This window comes from Pyrus communis, chromosome 2 (assembly GCF_041283825.1).
Source record: "Pyrus communis isolate YQ-2024b chromosome 2, ASM4128382v1, whole genome shotgun sequence".
NCBI classification, from domain to species: Eukaryota; Viridiplantae; Streptophyta; class Magnoliopsida; order Rosales; family Rosaceae; genus Pyrus; species Pyrus communis.
Genome location: NC_142566.1, coordinates 1,801,377 through 1,818,094, shown reverse-complemented (window position 1 = coordinate 1,818,094; position 16,718 = coordinate 1,801,377). Strand labels below are relative to the sequence as shown.

Sequence of the window (16,718 nt, the reverse complement as noted above, 5' to 3'; positions counted from 1 at the left end):
ATCTCTCTCTCTTCTCCTTGCCGTCGGCCCTCTCTCCCCTTGTCAGATAAAATAGACCACAACACGTTATCAGCACGCTCCTACCATTGCACTTAGGAATCTGACGTTGAAGAATTTTTCTGCATCAAACCAGTTCATCCATATCATCATGCAATCAGGTTCTTTCAAAACAACAGTTTTTATCTCGATATTTTTGCAGTCCTGATAGCATGAACATTAACCATGATGCATGATCCAACTTTACGTTTTACGTATTTTAGATTCTACATAAATTGTGTATGCCTCATAACCATAATTGTTGAATTATGTGAATTTGATATTTGCTATGAATTGAATCAAATATATTTGTATATGCATCACATTGAATTAAATTAACATATTATTGTTTTGAATATGCATATAATTGAATTATATATCAAAACTTGAAAAAAAAAAAAATTGGGAACATAGGGTTCTTTTGAACCCGTGACCACCATTCTGCAGATGGGTTTCCCCAGGCTAAGCCGAGAGCTTGCAGCTCTCTTTCTCCCCAGAAAACCCACGGATCCAGAAGCTCTAAGTCTCAAAACCAACAAAACCCGACACCTTTCATGGTGTCCTCGACCACGGCATGGCCTGCAGCCATTGCCTTGAACCTTTGGTTCATGTCGCCGACGACCAGAAATCGTCCCACGTCAAAAATTAGACTGAGATTCACCGGAATCTCGTCTGAATTTTTTGAAATTCCGATTCAATTTTTCTAGGGTTTGATTGAAACGATTGAGATTTTAATATCTCCGTGCTGTAATCATAGTCGAAAACACCCCAGAAAGGTACCCTCGAGTCTTCCCATACAAGATTTGGCCACCTGCAGTGGCGACATCGATCACCTTCTCCGGCGGAATCACCTAGCCTCGCTAGGATTTCTTGGATCAAGCCTGACCCAAAAAAAAAAAAAAAAATTGGGCATGGCCTCGACTCAGGCTGAAAAAATAAAGTTTTTTTTTTCTTTTGGGCTCGCCATTGCAAGCCCAGTTCGACCCCCCCCCCTCATTTTTCAGCCCAGCGCTGCATCACACAAGCCCAAATGGGCTCTAGTGTTCTCTCATGCCTCGTGCTGCATTGAAACCTAGCCCATGTGGGTGCTGTGCCTTCCTTACATCGTGATACATACGACTGAGGCCTCATTTGGGCCTCTGCCACTTGGGTCTACGTCTGCAGCCCAACCCTATGCATATGGGCTTATTGCCTTATCTCGGCCTGACTTATTTCCAGCCCAGATTGGGCTTGGACCCCTCGACACCTATTTTATTAAGCCACCCCGTGGGCTTATGTATTCTTTTTAGGCCCTGAATTTTAATTGCCTAATTATTTTAGGCCCAATGGGTTTTATATTTTTTCATCCACACTTTAATTTGGCCCCGAAGTCTAAATAAATCAATTCAATTATAATTACAAACATAAAAATTCTATTTTTGCATATTTGTTTGCATATATATTTGTGTTTGCCTGCAGGAATATATGAACCTAAAGTTCATAATTATTTTGAAACCCGAAGTTTCTTATAAACATGCCTTGTTTGAAAACCTGAAGTTTTCACTTAAAAACATCACCCATGAAAACCCAAAGTTTTTCTTGCAAAATTAAACCAATACATGTCTATTAGAACTTGTATGTTCTACTCCTACATGAATGGATTGATTTTTTCTCCCTTACACTAACCACATCTTATCCATCTCTTTTGTGATAGGAACATGTCGAATTTGAACAAACTCGACTTCACCGCTTTGGAGGTCTCTGGAAGGAACTACCTCAAGTGGGTTCAAGATATAAAGCTCCACCTCACTGCAAAGAACTTGCATCTTGAAGCAATAGACGAGCCTGTTGGCGAAGCTGAAAAAGCCACTACTATGATCTTCATCCGAAGACATATCCATGACGCTCTGCAAACTGAGTATCTTGCTGAGAATGATCCACGTGCATTATATGTCACTTTGGCTGATCGCTTTGATCACCAAAATGACATATTCTTGCCTGAAGCAAGACACGACTAGCAGCACTTACGCTTCCAAGACTTTAAGTCTATGAATGAATATAATTCTGAAGTTTGTCGAATCCGATCACTTCTCAAGTTTTGCAATGAAACTTTGACTGAAGAGGATCTCCTGAAGAAGACCTATTCGACCTTCTTTGCTTCTAATATTGTCCTGCAGCAATAATATAGAGCTCAGAAGTTTACTAAGTTCTTGGATTTGATATCTGTTTTACTTCTTGCTGAAAAACAGAACCAGCTGTTGATGAAAAATCATCACACTCGACCTATTAGGGCGACTATTGTGCTTGAAACACATTATAGCACAAACCAACGTCCAAAACGCCAAAAGAGGCGTGGTAGGGGCGGCTAGAAACCATCCCACGAAGGTCAACAGAGCCAAAACTCATCTAAAGAAGGAAACAAAGCCCAGAAGCACCCAAACCTCGCTCCCAAGACCCCGAACTTTAAGAATAAGGGTAAAGCACCTGAAAACCATAGATGCGGACATGTGTTATCGTTGTGGTTCAAAGGACCATTGGTCCCATGTTTGCCGAGCTCTAAAGAAGGTTGTAGATGAATATCATTCTCGTCGTAAGAAGTTTAAATCAAACTTTATGCAAGTGGATGAATCGGAGACTACAAAGATGGAGGTTTCTGACTTTCAGGAGGATACCATCCTTATGGAAGATTAGAATCTTAGACATAGACTTATCTTTTAGTTGAAATAAGACAATTAAGGTTGAATTCCACTAAGTGGCTAAACCAACTTTTCTGACTTTCAGGAGGATACCCCCCCCCCCCCCAACTTTTGTTTTTTGGTTGATTTTTGAACAATTTTCCTTTATGTTTGGATTATTAGTTGGTGATTTGTTTTTGGATATTACGTTTTAATTAATTACCATCCTTGAATAAATGAAATTACTTTGAATTGATATTTGTTTTTACGAACTTTTATGCATGTGACTGATTCAAATTAATTTTTCATTCTAGGTATGACTAGTGGAAAAGTTAGTTGTCTGGCAGATAATGTAACCACGCACACGGTTTTGCGCTAACACATTTATTTTACTAATTTCATACCTAAGAATGCACCTCTGACAATTCTCTCAGGCCCATCCAACCTGATAGAAGGATACGGTAAGGCACGCATAATGTTGTCCAATGGTACAATCTTGACCATTGATGAGACACTCTATTCTCCACGTTGTGGAAGAGCGTTGCTAAGTTTCAAGGACATTAGAGATAACAATTACCACGCTAAAACCCACGTAGAAAACGAAGTTGAATTTCTGTGCATAACTTCCTACGAATATGGCCAGAAGCGTATTCTAGAAAAGATGGAGCATAACCCAAGGAATTGCATGTCAAACATGTTCAAGGAATTGCATGTCAAACATGTTCAATGGGAAAGCTTATTATTAAGCCTTATTATGACAAGATTCGTTCGAATCCTCCCATTTTTCTACAACGGATTCAAGGCGACATTTGTGGACTGATTCACCCTCTATGCAAACCATTTAAATACTTTATGGTTTTGGTTGACGCTTCCACACTTTGGTCACACGTGTGCTTGTTGTCCACAAGGAACGCTGCATTCTCCAAAATGTTGGCTCAGGTTATCAAGCTCATGGCTCACCACCCTGATTATCCGATCAAATCTATTCTATTGGATAATGCTGGAGAATTCACATCTAAAACTTTTGATGACTATTGCATGTCAGTTGGGGTTGAAGTTGAACATCCAATACCTCATGTTCACACCCAGAACGGCCTGGCAAAGGCTTTCATTAACTGCTTACAAATGATTGCCCAATCGTCGGTTATACGTATCAAGCTCTCGATCGCTGCTTGGGGCTATGCAATATTGCACGCAGCAAAGTTAGTCTGTTTGAGGCATGTTGCGGCACAACCATTTAGTGCCCTTCAGTTGGTTACCGCATATGAACCTGACATATTGCATTTGTGCGTTTTTGGTTGTGCAATATATGTGCCAATCTCGCTGCCCTTACGTACAAAAAGAGGGCCTCAGCGAAGGATGGGAATTTATGTTGAATATGATTCTCCTTCGATTATTCTTTACTTAGAACCTTTGACAGGCGATCTGTTTACCGCTCGTTTCATGGATTGTCACTTCCATGAGACAGTCTTCCCATCTTTAATGGGAAATAAGAATGTCAACATTCCTGAAGAACGACGCGAATTATCGTGGACAACTCCCACTTTGTCTCATTTAGATCCCCGCACCGCTCAGTATGAAGCTAAAGTGCAGCATATATTAGATCTCCAAAGCATAGCTCAGAGCATGCCAAATGCTTTCATCAATCTAGCGCGCGTGACAAGATCACATATTCCAGCTGCGAATACGCTTGCAAAGATGGATGTACAAATGTACGACGGACTGCCCTCCTGGAAGCCCGGGATGCCAATCTTGGTGATCCATGTACATTAGCGGCTTGCCAATCATCTGCCCCTACACAAAAGCATGGTAGATCCTTTGGTTTAAAGGATTCACAACCCCGGAAGAGGAAAACCACGGCACAAGGTCCCGAAGAGCCTACCGTGAATCCGACTATCGCTTACTCATTCTATCCAACTCTTGAGAAAATTCTAGATTATGGAAGCATCCTTGAAAAGACGAATCCTCATCCCGAGAATTAGGAGATTTCAGTCTATTATGCTAGCATAGATGATGTGTGGCATAGAAATGAGATGATTGTTGACGATGCATTAGCATTTGTAGTAGCTACTGAGATCATGTTGAGCGATGACATTGAACCGCGTTCCGTTGATTAATGTCAACGTAGAACTAATTAGTCAAACTGGAAACAAGCAATCCAAGTCGAACTCGATTCGCTTACGAAACGTAAGGTGTTTGGACCTGTAGCTCATACTCTTCCACATGTGAAGCCCGTTGGCTACAAGTAGGTTTTCATTCGAAAGCGTAATGAGAAGAACGAAATTGTGTGTTACAAAACTCATCTTGTTGCACAAGGCTTCTCACAATGCCCCGAGATTGACTATGACAAAACTTATTCACCCGTTATGGATGTGATTACTTTTCGCTACCTTATCAGTTTGGTAGTTTTCGAAAAACTGGATATGCAGGTGATGGACGTATTAACCGCGTATCTCTATGGGGATCTTGATACAGAAATTTATATGAAAGTTCCCGAAGGATTTACATTAATTGGTTCAAATATTTTCAAACCCCGGAACACGCTCTCAATTTGGCTGAGGCGTTCACTCTACGGTTTAAAACAATCTGGAAGAATGTGGTATAACCGTTTGAGTGAGTATTTGACTAGTCAGGGATATGTGAACAACGAACTATACCTTTGTGTGTTCATTAAGAAGTCACATTCTGAATTTGCGATTGTTGTAGTATATGTCGATGACATGAATCTTATCGGAACTCCTGAAGAGTTCGCAAGAATTGCTTCGCACCTAAAGTCGGAATTTGAGATGAAAGATCTAAGTAAGACTCGATACTATCTCAGTCTTGAGATACAACATTGTTAGGATGGAATCCTAGTACATCAATCGAACTACATCGAGAAGGTGTTGCACCGCTTTAATGAGGATAAAGCGAAGCCTTCGAGTACTCCTATGGTCGTTCGATCACTAAATGCAAAACGAGATCCCTTCCGTTCGAAGAAGGATGATGAAGAGATTTTGGAGCCTGAAGTTCCTTATCTAAGTGCGATAGGCGCTTTATTGTACTTAGCTCAATGCACTAGACCTGACATCTCCTTCGCTGTTAATCTTTTGGCAAGATACAGTAATGCACCTACATGCAGACATTGGACTAGGGTGAAAGACATCTTCCGTTACCTTAAGAGTACTACAGATTTGAGTTTGTTCTATTCCTACGAATCCTCAAATGATGCCGCACTTATTGCTTCTTGAGTCGTTTTTCGTCATATTGGTTATGCCGACGCAGGATACTTATCTGATCCTCACAAGGCACGCTCTCAAACGGGTTATGTCTTTACTATTTGAGGCACCACAATCTCTTAAAGGTCAACTAAACAAACCTTAGTTGCCACTTCGTCTAACTAAGCTGAAATTCTCGCCTTACATGAAGCAACTAGGGAATGCTTTTGGTTAAGAGCAGTAGTGGGCCATATTCGAAGCTCCTGCAATCTTTATCCCTCCGTTAATGCCCGGACGACGATTTTTGAAGACAATGCAGCTTGCATCGAACAGCTCAAGAATGGTTACATCAAAAAAGACAACACCAAGTACATTGCGCCAAAGTTTTTCTTTACACATCAACAACAAGAGTATCAGAAGATTGAGGTCACGCAAATCCGTTCACAAGACAATCTGGCCGATCTCTTCACCAAATCATTGCCGAAGACGACGTTTCAGAAGCATGTTCGTGGAATTGGTATGCGTAAACTTTCTGAGTTGTAACTTTGCTATTTCTCTTTTGGAACCATGTCAAACTCAGGAAGAGTATCCTGTAGATACTTGCTTGATCTTAATGTACTCTTTTCCCCTACGATTAGGAGCATTTTTCCTACTGGGTTTTTGCTACCTAAGTTTTAACGAGGCACCTACCTTAGGTTGGTCATATCCCTGAATGACGTCCTGTAGACGTTTCTTTGATTTTGCATTTCTCATACATTTTTCCTTAGACTATGGATTTTGTCCCTCCTCGGGTTTTTGCCATAGCCTTAGGGTTTTTTTAGTGAGACTTACTAGTTATGCAAGTTCCTACCTTATTAAGAATAAGCGTTGTTCCTTGGAATCAGTGCCGATGAGTTGACTTCCTCAACTTCTGCATGATGTTAAATCTACCTTGAGTATTTACACACTCAAGGGTGAGTGTTGTAAACATTCCTAGTTTAAGTATGATTGTGTAAATCCTAGATTGGATTTGATTCTAGTTATCCTTTCCTATTGTATCTTGTATTCCTTGGGGATGAAGGAATATCTTCTCTCCCTTTACTACTATAAATAAAGGCATAATGTAGGAGAGATTACAATACACACATTCCTCTACAATTCTACAAACACATCTCTCTCTCTCTTCTCCTTGCCGCCGGTCCTCTCTCCCCTTATCAGATAAAATAGACCACAACAGATACTAAAATATAAACAGTTCAAAATTATATATTTATGCTTCTTTTGTTACTGCTAGTTTAATTATCCTAGCTTAATCATTGCGACAACCTGTTGTTGGCTTATCTTTTATCCATTAATTAAGGATGGAGCTGATTTATAATGTTTGCATTTCTACATGGAAATACACATATATTATCCCTTACGGATATATTTTCACAATATAAATTTCGTAATAAAATCTGATTATTTCTTACTCTTGATTTGAAAACCATCTTTACAAAAATATAATTCAAATCAAAGATGTTTAGTCATCTAAATGTTTTAAATAAATAGAGTGTTCATCATAGTACTCATACAGTTGATGTTTTCAATAAATGCGGACGCATAAATGATCTCCGATTCAAAATTTTTGTATAGAAATGACATTCAAATGAAGATTAAGAAATTAAATGGTTCTGATTATAGAATTTATATGGTGAAGATACGTACATTTCCGCTATGGGAAGGTACATGTATTATACATGATTTTCACACATCTTTTTAACTCCTCACACGCCTCTTTTAATTTATGCTCATCAAATAGAATAAATAAATAAAACAAAACAATATTAAACAAGGGTGTGAAGGAGAAAATATAATTTCCTTCTGTACATAATACATAATACATCCAGCAGTGTTAAGAAAGAACTAAAAGACGTTTTAGGATTTATTCCATTGAAGAAAAAAAAAAAGGAGAGTTCCAGCATCTCTATCTATCTTTTTCTCTCAACCTTATCTCCCTCACTTATTCAAACAAAGATAATGCTAGGTAGACCAATCTATAAACCAAATTTACAAACTGCACGTGAGTAAGCTCAAGCATGTTGAGCGTGTGAGGTTGTGACGGTTACTTGTTTTTATTCTCACCACTCATGCTTTGTGTGCATTTGTGTGAGCTGATGCAATCGAATCCAATGTGAAACAAAACAGTAACGTACTCTCTATTGCTGTGCTTATCTTCTTCTTCCTTCCATTTCCAAGAACACAAACAGAGCTACTGAAATCAACGTTAAATCGAAAATCACACCCCTGATCCTCTCATTCCAACCATACGATCACTGCTCCTCCTCTCCTACCAATAATCCCAGCTCTTTCATGTCCTCCGACGACGAGACTTTTGCTGCTGCAAACTTAATTTCGAGGCAACATTTTTTCCTCGACCATGTCCATATATTGGGGCTCTTTCTGGCTCTTTGTGTTTTTGTAGTCATAAAAACCTTAAGGCAAAAGAAGCAACATGGCATAACAGTTTGGCCAGTGCTTGGCATGTTCCCCTCTCTGTCTCTGGCGGTACTTGGTCTCCAAAACAACACATATGAGTGGCTCTCCGAAGCTCTTTGCCTCAAAAACGGAACGTTTCTATTCAAAGGCCCTTGGTTTAGCTGCCTCTTTGGAGTCATCACTTGTGACCCTCGTAACTTGGAGCACCTTCTCAAGACCAAGTTCTCCAATTACCCCAAAGGCCCTTATTTCCTAGACACCGTTAGAGATTTTCTCGGGGATGGAATATTCAGCGCGGACGGTATGAATTGGCAGTGCCAAAGGAAAACGGCGAGCATTGAGTTCCACTCAGCCAAGTTCCGGAAACTGACGGTGGATTCCTTGTTTGAGCTGGTTTACGCTCGGTTGTTACCTGTCTTGGAGGACTCCATAAAAAATTCGACCCAAATCGACCTCCAAGACATTCTTATGAGGTTGACTTTTGACAACATTTGCATGATCTCATTTGGGGTCGATCCCGGTTGCTTGCAGCGGGGTTTACCCAACATACCATTTGCTCAGGCTTTTGAGGACGCAACGACGGGAACGCTGATGCGCTTTGTAATCCCCACGTGCGTATGGAAGGCCATGAGGTGCCTCAACTTGGGTGGAGAGAGGAAGCTTAAGATGTCCATAAGAGAAGTGGATGAATTCGCAGATGATGTCATCCGGACAAGAAAGAAAGAACTAGCTTCACTGCTTAATAGTAACGATGAGATTTATTCAGAGAAGAAGCAAATTAAACCAGACCTGTTAACGGTGTTTATGGGGTTGAAAGACGAGAAGGGAGAGGCGTCTTCAGAAAAGTTCTTGAGGGATATATGCGTTAACTTTATATTGGCGGGGAGAGACACGTCATCGGTGGCATTGAGCTGGTTCTTCTGGCTGCTTCATCACAATCCGGAGGTGGAACACAAGATTCTTCAAGAAGTACGCAACATTGTGGGTACGAGGTCATCATCGGATCACGATAATGATGAAATAACAGTATTCAAGCCGGAAGATATAAAGAAGATGGAGTATCTTCATGCAGCTATATCAGAGGCTCTAAGGTTGTACCCTTCGGTTCCACTCGATCACAAGCAGGTAAGTTCAATGCAATTACTTCGCAATCTGCACTTTAATTCTTTTTCTTTTTTATTAGATTAGTTTACGAGTACTTAAATGTATATTGTTTATCACATATTCATCAACTAATTATATACTCATGAACTATATTTGTATGTAGGCAGTTGAAGACGACATATTTCCTGATGGAACGATACTGAAGAAGGGGACGAGAGTGATATACTCAATTTACAGCATGGGGAGAATGGAGGCGATTTGGGGAAAGGACTGTAGGGAGTACAAGCCTGAGAGATGGCTACAACCTTCAGATGGCCGTTTCATGAGTGAATCTGCCTACAAATTTACGGCTTTCAATGGCGGTCCTCGCCTGTGCTTGGGCAAAGATTTCGCTTATTATCAAATGAAGTTTGTTGCTGCCTCTATCATCTATCGATACCATGTGAAGATGGTCGAAAATCATCGGGTGAAGCCAAAGCTTGCACTGACCATGTACATGAAGCATGGCTTGCAGGTCACTCTCCACAGACGTGACCATGCTAGCTGAGCGCCAAAATTTACTAGAAATTATATTATATTAATATTGGAGATGTGTTTTCCCTTTCGTTTTCGTCGTTTGCGACATTGTTGCTGTTTATAGATAAATAGTGTCTTGGAGTTTTGTAGCCTGGAGGAGTCGTAAAGGAACTGAATTTCTATATAAAGCAGAATTATTGTGAGACCGTTCATCTTTTGTTTTGTCCAGAATGGATCAAAATATTGGATAAAGGTGTGTATTGTTTGGTAAGAAATCCTTTCAACAGCGATTAATTAAGAGCTATGGCATCTGTCTAAATTATCAGTCGGTCCTGTTTCACGTAGACTCTAAAATATCTTGGTGTCCCTTGTTGATTTTGACACTTGAGCAAACACTTTCTAGCCACTATAACAAATTTTGACTTTACCAACAAAATTAATTTTGACAAAAGTCAAAATTTGTCAACAAAGAGTCTTTCCTAACGAAAAAAAATTTGCCGATCATTTTGTCGCACAAAGCATGTTGGATAAGAGTTTTGCGGACGAATATTATTATTTCGTTGGCTCAATTTTCAGTCAACAAATCTTGGGCGTCAAACTGTGTGTCACCAAGATAACTTTGCGGCCAAATAACTTGCCGGCAACGGCATTATTGCTGTCAAAATATTTGTCGGATAGGTTGTTCTACGCTACAAAATTTTTGGGTTAATTTCAGTTTAATATCTTGAAGTTTCTTGGTTTTCAATATTTTATGCATCAAGTTAATCTGCTAACTCAAGTCATAATTTTAGGACACTTTTATACATCTGTTAAGTTATCTATTAAAACAGTCGTTAACCCATGACATGGCGCTCACATGAACAATCACTGGGTGCCACGTGTCAATGTGGACCTACGTGGATATTAAAAAGAGTCCGCTAAGCATTAAACTAAGCATATTGAAAATGAGTAGTAGTCTGGTATCTAATCATTCGTAGATAACTATTAAGTTCCAAACGAAGAAAGAGTCCACTTAGCATTTATGTCATCCTCTTCCTCAACCATATGCTGGCCGGAATTTGTTTCAATCATTGATACGAACCCAGGCACTTGCTTTGCTAGCTGCTGTATTGTGACATCCCACATCACCCAAGGAAGTGATCCTTGTATGTATATTCTCATCCCTACCTAGCACGAGGCCTTTTAGGAGCTCACTGGCTTCAGGTTCCATGGGAACTCCGAAGTTAAGCGAGTAGCACGCGAGAGCATTCCCAAGATGGGTGACCCATCGGGAAGTTCTCGTGTGAGTTCCCATAAACAAAACCGTGAGAGCGTGGTCGGGGCCCAAAACGGACAATATCGTGCTATGGTGGTAGAGCGGGCCCTGGAAGTGGTCTCCCCCGGGTCGGAATGTGACATGTATAGTTTGCCCCACGACTACATAAAAAGTGCGAGACTTTGTTCGACTTCCACGCGAGCTGCATCAGCTGCATTCACTCTTTACCATTTAATTTGAACGTAATCCTAGCTCCGTAGTACAAAAGAGATGTTTGGTGGAGCAGTTCGTGATCTCCAAAATCTTGTCCCTTCATTATTGCATGCAAGCAGCTGGATTTTCTGGATTTTCTGGATTTTTAAGTGTCGGTTTGATTACTATTTTATTTTTTTAATATTTTTTTAGTTTTTATTACTAAATTAGAGAGAAAGTAGATGGATGACTGAAGTGAAGAATGTGGAGGGGGTGTGGGAAGAGGCAGAATCAAGCATACAATGACATACAAAATGAAAGAAAACCTACTCGAAACTGTTTTAACTTTTTGGTTTTTATTTTCATGTTGTGTATTCCATGTGCATTTCTGCACATCCTTCCCACCACTCATCCTCTATCCTTATTATCAAATTGCGCGCCCTTATCTATTGTTGTTCGAGGTTGATAAATAAAATAACCTATTTTTTGCTTTCTCGATCTCTAAGATATCTCGGTACTACAAACTCAAAGTTACTTAGACATCTTTATAAGAGAAAAACACTGGGAGAGAGGTGGGGTGTGTGAATCACAGTACTTCAAATACAAATCCATGTTCATAAACCCTTTAACACATAAAGAAAGACTTACCTGCAGATGAATTTGAGGAAGCAGCCATGTTCAATTTCTGCAGCAAAGTAGCAGTGCACCTTCTTCTCTCTCCAGTAATCATATTGCTCTTAACTAATAATAGGTTTTAGTCCAAAAATAGCGCGTATAAACTGTGAGAGCAGAGGCCACTATTTTTTTTTTTTTTTTTTTTTTTTTTTTTGAAATTTGGCCACTATATATACAACATAATCCTTGCCAATTTCTATAACGACTCCCCTATTAAAATCCATATAGACAACCAATATAGTGTCTCAGTATAACATGGATTACAAATCCATTCTCAATAAGACTTCCTATCCCAACTTGAATCAAATAACTTAATCCACGTATTCATACTCATGCTCATATTCTAACATGTGTGTGTTGTGTGGCGCTATACCAATTATTAAAGAAAATAAAATCGAAAAAGTTGTTTTTGTGTTCATGAGTACAAATTAAAAAATAACAAAGTGCACCAGCTAGAAGTGCAAGTTTGAAGGTTTTTGATTTCAATAATAAAGTTTCCGAATTCGAACCCAAAAATTTCGAATGTGAAAATTTTCCTTAAAAATTAGAATGAATTTAGAGATTCCAAGAATTCCAATCCAAAATTTTCCGAACTTATTCCCATGAATTCTTTTTTTTTTTTTTTTTTTGAAATATAACGATTTCTAATAGTTATTTACTCAAATTATGTATTTTATGATGGACTATGTCTTTTTTTTTTTTTGTGACACATGATAGCGTTAGTAGATTAAATTGTTAAATGTTAAGGGAGAGACGGATTGGTGGGGATCGATCGAACATGCACCAAGGTGCATACATTATTGCTTTCAGCCACTGCTGTAAAGCGTCTACATTTTATTGCTAATTTTGGATACATTTTGTTCGTGGTTAGTTTTGAAAACCTTTTGTTCATTGTAATATATCAAACGTACATATATTAAAAGGGATAAGCATACTAGTATACTAAAAAATTAATTGAATTTATATATAAAGATATACTAAATGCAAGTGGCCCTTTACCACATTGGTGGAAATGTGTTAAGCCCTTGCATGACGACGTAGGTGACTAATCTAACACCTAATCTAACAAAGTCTATCATTTGAAAAAAACAAAACATAAAGATATACTGAATAGTACGAAAAAGTAATAAATTGCACGTATGAAAAAATTTGAGAATATTAAAAACCCTATAAAATATATGAACTTTCGAATTATATTCTGAAATTTTAGAGATTACTATGATTCTGAAAATTCCTAAAATTTTGAATTTGAAATTTGTGAATCAATCTGATATAATTTGCCACTTAATACTATGGTCTGATGGTATTCCTCTTTACCTTGTAAGCGAGAGGTCTTAAGTTTGATTTTCGCCAAAGGCAAATTTGAATCATATTATTGCTAGCTCATTGTAAGGCTAAGCGCATCTTCTACCCTTTAATGTAGATAATATCATTTATTAAAAAAATATACAAATTGGAAACGTTCCGATCGAATCCAATTCGTTTGAAAATTACTCCTAGCAACGACCCAAAGGTCAAGGGCATACTTACAAAAAAATATTAGTTTTAGCTATAACACATGTATTTTTCAACAATTCTTATTTTTACTCTTTACACACTATATTATCTCACTTTATTATCTGCATTCATCTTTCGTGTCACATTTCAACCCTGCACTCTATATTGTCTCACTTTAACAATGGCACTCTTCCTGAATGTCTTACTTTACCATAATCCGTCAAATAAGTTAAGAGAACCGTTAATTGTGTTGATGTGGTATGAACAATTTAATCTTTTCAACTATGTTAGTTGTGTGGCATATGACATGGCAGGTTAGTAAAACCCATGGCCATTAGGAGGGTCTAATTTCACCCTATGATGTGTGGTACTTGAATTATATGCACTGGGATGCGTTGCGGAGTTCTTTTGAGTCTGTTGCACACGGAAGTAAGATCATTGTGACTACACGTGACCAACGTGTTGAATCAATGATGGGTACTGTCACAGCAACCAAATATCTGACAAAGATTGCGGGTTGTTATTTGCCAAACATGCCTTCAGCAGTATAAACTCAGCTGTGCATCCAACTCTAGAAGAAATCAGTAGCGAAATAATTAAATTTCTTGATAGAGATTTTATCACCTGTAAAAGTAAGGATAAAAATACTTAAAAATACTTATAAGAGTACAAGGTTGTCGTAGTATAGCAGCTCAAGCAAGGTCGTTTTCCACAGGGATTGAATGAATAATTTGTATTTAAACCAATTCTTAATTAATTATTTGAAAACAAAGTTTGGAAGAGGTTGATTTTAAAATTTAATATAATAAAAACGAATTTTAAAATAAAACAATTAAAGAAATTAACTAGAGAACAATTTAAAGAAAGTCAATTTGTAAAACCTAAGGTTTAGTCTTCACCCTAACAATCCTACGTAGTTCTTCTAATTCCTTATGAATTACACATGCATATTTTGAAGGTTAGATTTTCCTAAAGTATGCCCTACTTAGAACCTCCAACATAGAACGTATATCTGATATGCAACTCGTCCGTGGTGTCCAGAACGAATGTGAACTCATTAAGTTTTGTGAAAACCTTTTGAAAAATCATACAACTCTTAAGACGTGTCGTCCATCCTAAGAAGTTACACATATTAACCACAAGAAGCCAGTGCCAATTTCAGGGACAGCCCTCTGCCAAAATTGCATCAAATTACTTTTTCAAATATCCTAATGGTCGCAAATCACTAAGACAAATAAATAGTTTAAAGCACAATGATTAAAAATCCAAAACTTGCATGCATAAATTCATAAGAAAATTCAAAAGAGACTACATATTCTTGTTAAGGATCATGGCCTCGCCCTAGCAAACGAAACTAGTTACTAACAACCATAAAATAAAATATTATTAACAATATGGATAGAAAACACCTTGAAAACAAACTTGAATTTTCAAGGCTCTCTAAAGCCAAATTATTGCGTTCTCCCCCCTTATGTTGCGTAAAGAACCCTAATGGCTAACAAGCCTTATTTATACTACTAGAAAATAAAACCCTACCTTGAAAAGGTCTTAGAATAAAATTAGGAAACATAATTAAATGATAAAATAGAAAAAAAAAGGTTTCCTATTTGAGCTAGAATTCGGAGTTCTCAGAAAATCACACTTTTGACTGACCAAATCAACTCCGATTTCGTCCTAAAATGTCTCTTTTTAAAGCTGAAAACGTCCTCTACAAATTCTCAGAAGGAATCCTCCTCAAAATACGCCATCTTGACCTCCAAAATACTCAAAATGGTCAGAAACATCAATCTAGGAAAGCTGCGCGCTGGCCTTTATTTCATTGCCACGGTCAAACGGCTTGGTAGAAAAATCTGGAATTTTGATACAATCATCTTGAAAGGCACACGAACATCCTCCAATTGGAATTACTCCAAAATTCATCTGTTTGATCACTTTTTGCTTCAGAGGAAGTCGAATGTCCTATATTGAAAATATATAACAAAGTATCAAAATTCTACCAAAATAACTAATAAATTAATATTAAGATTAGGGTAAAATATATGGTATAATATGGACTCATCAAAGTGTAAAAGTCTTCCTTTAGCTGCAAAGTCTCTTGGAGGTTTGTTGCGCAGTGAACAAATTTACGAGGAGTGGGATGAAATATTGAAGAGTGAAATATGGGAATTGCAAGATGAGAATACCATTCTTCCGGTTTTGAGATTGAGTTATCATCATCTTCCTTCACATCTAAAACGATGTTTTTTCTGTTGTTTGATTTTTCCCAAAGATAACAAATTCGGAAAATCAGAACTAATTTTGTTGTGGATGGCTGAAGGCCTTTTGTCACCCCAAAGAAAGCAAATGATGGAAGAAGTTGGAGTTGAGTACTTTGATGATTTAATATCAAGGTCATTTTTTGAGCATTCAGGGGACAACCAATCGCTTTTTACCATGCATGACCTGATAAATCATTTAGCGAGGTTTTTTTTTTTTTTTTTTTTTTTTGTTTTTGAAGAACAATTTAGCTAAGTTTGTATCAGGAGAATTTTGTTGTAGGATGCGTGATAGTGGCTTGCTCAAGAACATTTCAAGCAAGACTCGTCATTTCTCTTATGCTGTGAATTTTGACTCCTTTGTCCAAGGACTTGGAGGTGTTCCTGCGACTGCAAAAGTGGATATTTCTGGTTTTGATAAGTTTGAAGCTCTAAGCGAAGCCAAGTAACCTTCCTAGCAATAAAACCTCCATCACCATGGAGTTTGTTCCTATCCTACAAGGTACCTCATGATCTGCTCCAAACACTGTATTCTTTGAGAGTGCTGTCTCTATCTCATTGTGACAACAAGGAGATGCCTAATTGGATTGGGAATTTGAAACATCTAAGGTATATAGACTTGTCATATGGTGGAGTTGAAAAGTTACCTGAAACGATATGTACTTTGCATAATTTACAAACGTTGCTCTTGTCCAACTGTTATGCACTTGCTCAGTTGCCGATCAACTTGGCAAGGCTCATCAACTTGCATCATCTTGATGTTAGAAGCACTAAGGTAAAAGACTAAGGTAAAAGAGATGCCACCACATATGGATATGTTGAAGGATCTCCACACATTAAGTGACTTTGTCGTAGGCAAACAAACTGCATCTGACATTAA

General features: G+C 38.1%; 1 protein-coding gene and 1 pseudogene across 1 annotated transcript; both read left to right on the top strand.

Annotated features, from left to right (window-relative positions):
* Positions 1–1,733: 1,733 nt before the first annotated feature.
* On the top strand, positions 1,734–2,198 carry LOC148698339 (uncharacterized; annotated as a pseudogene).
* A 5,564-nt stretch (positions 2,199–7,762) lies between these two features.
* LOC137747096 (cytochrome P450 86B1) lies at positions 7,763–10,176 on the top strand. The gene is made up of 2 exons (XM_068487107.2): positions 7,763–9,469; positions 9,612–10,176. Exons 1-2 carry the CDS (start codon positions 8,219–8,221, stop codon positions 9,993–9,995), a joined length of 1,635 nt encoding a protein of 544 aa, XP_068343208.1. The 5' UTR covers positions 7,763–8,218; the 3' UTR covers positions 9,996–10,176.
* Positions 10,177–16,718: the final 6,542 nt, after the last annotated feature.

Bases quoted from the DNA above. Each gene is read 5' to 3' on its own strand.
- LOC137747096 (XM_068487107.2), top strand. From the start codon at position 8,219: ATGTCCTCCGACGACGAGACTTTTGCTGCTGCAAACTTAATTTCGAGG. The intron at 9,470-9,611 runs GTAAGTTCAATG...ATTTGTATGTAG, and splicing joins TTCCACTCGATCACAAGCAG to GCAGTTGAAGACGACATATT.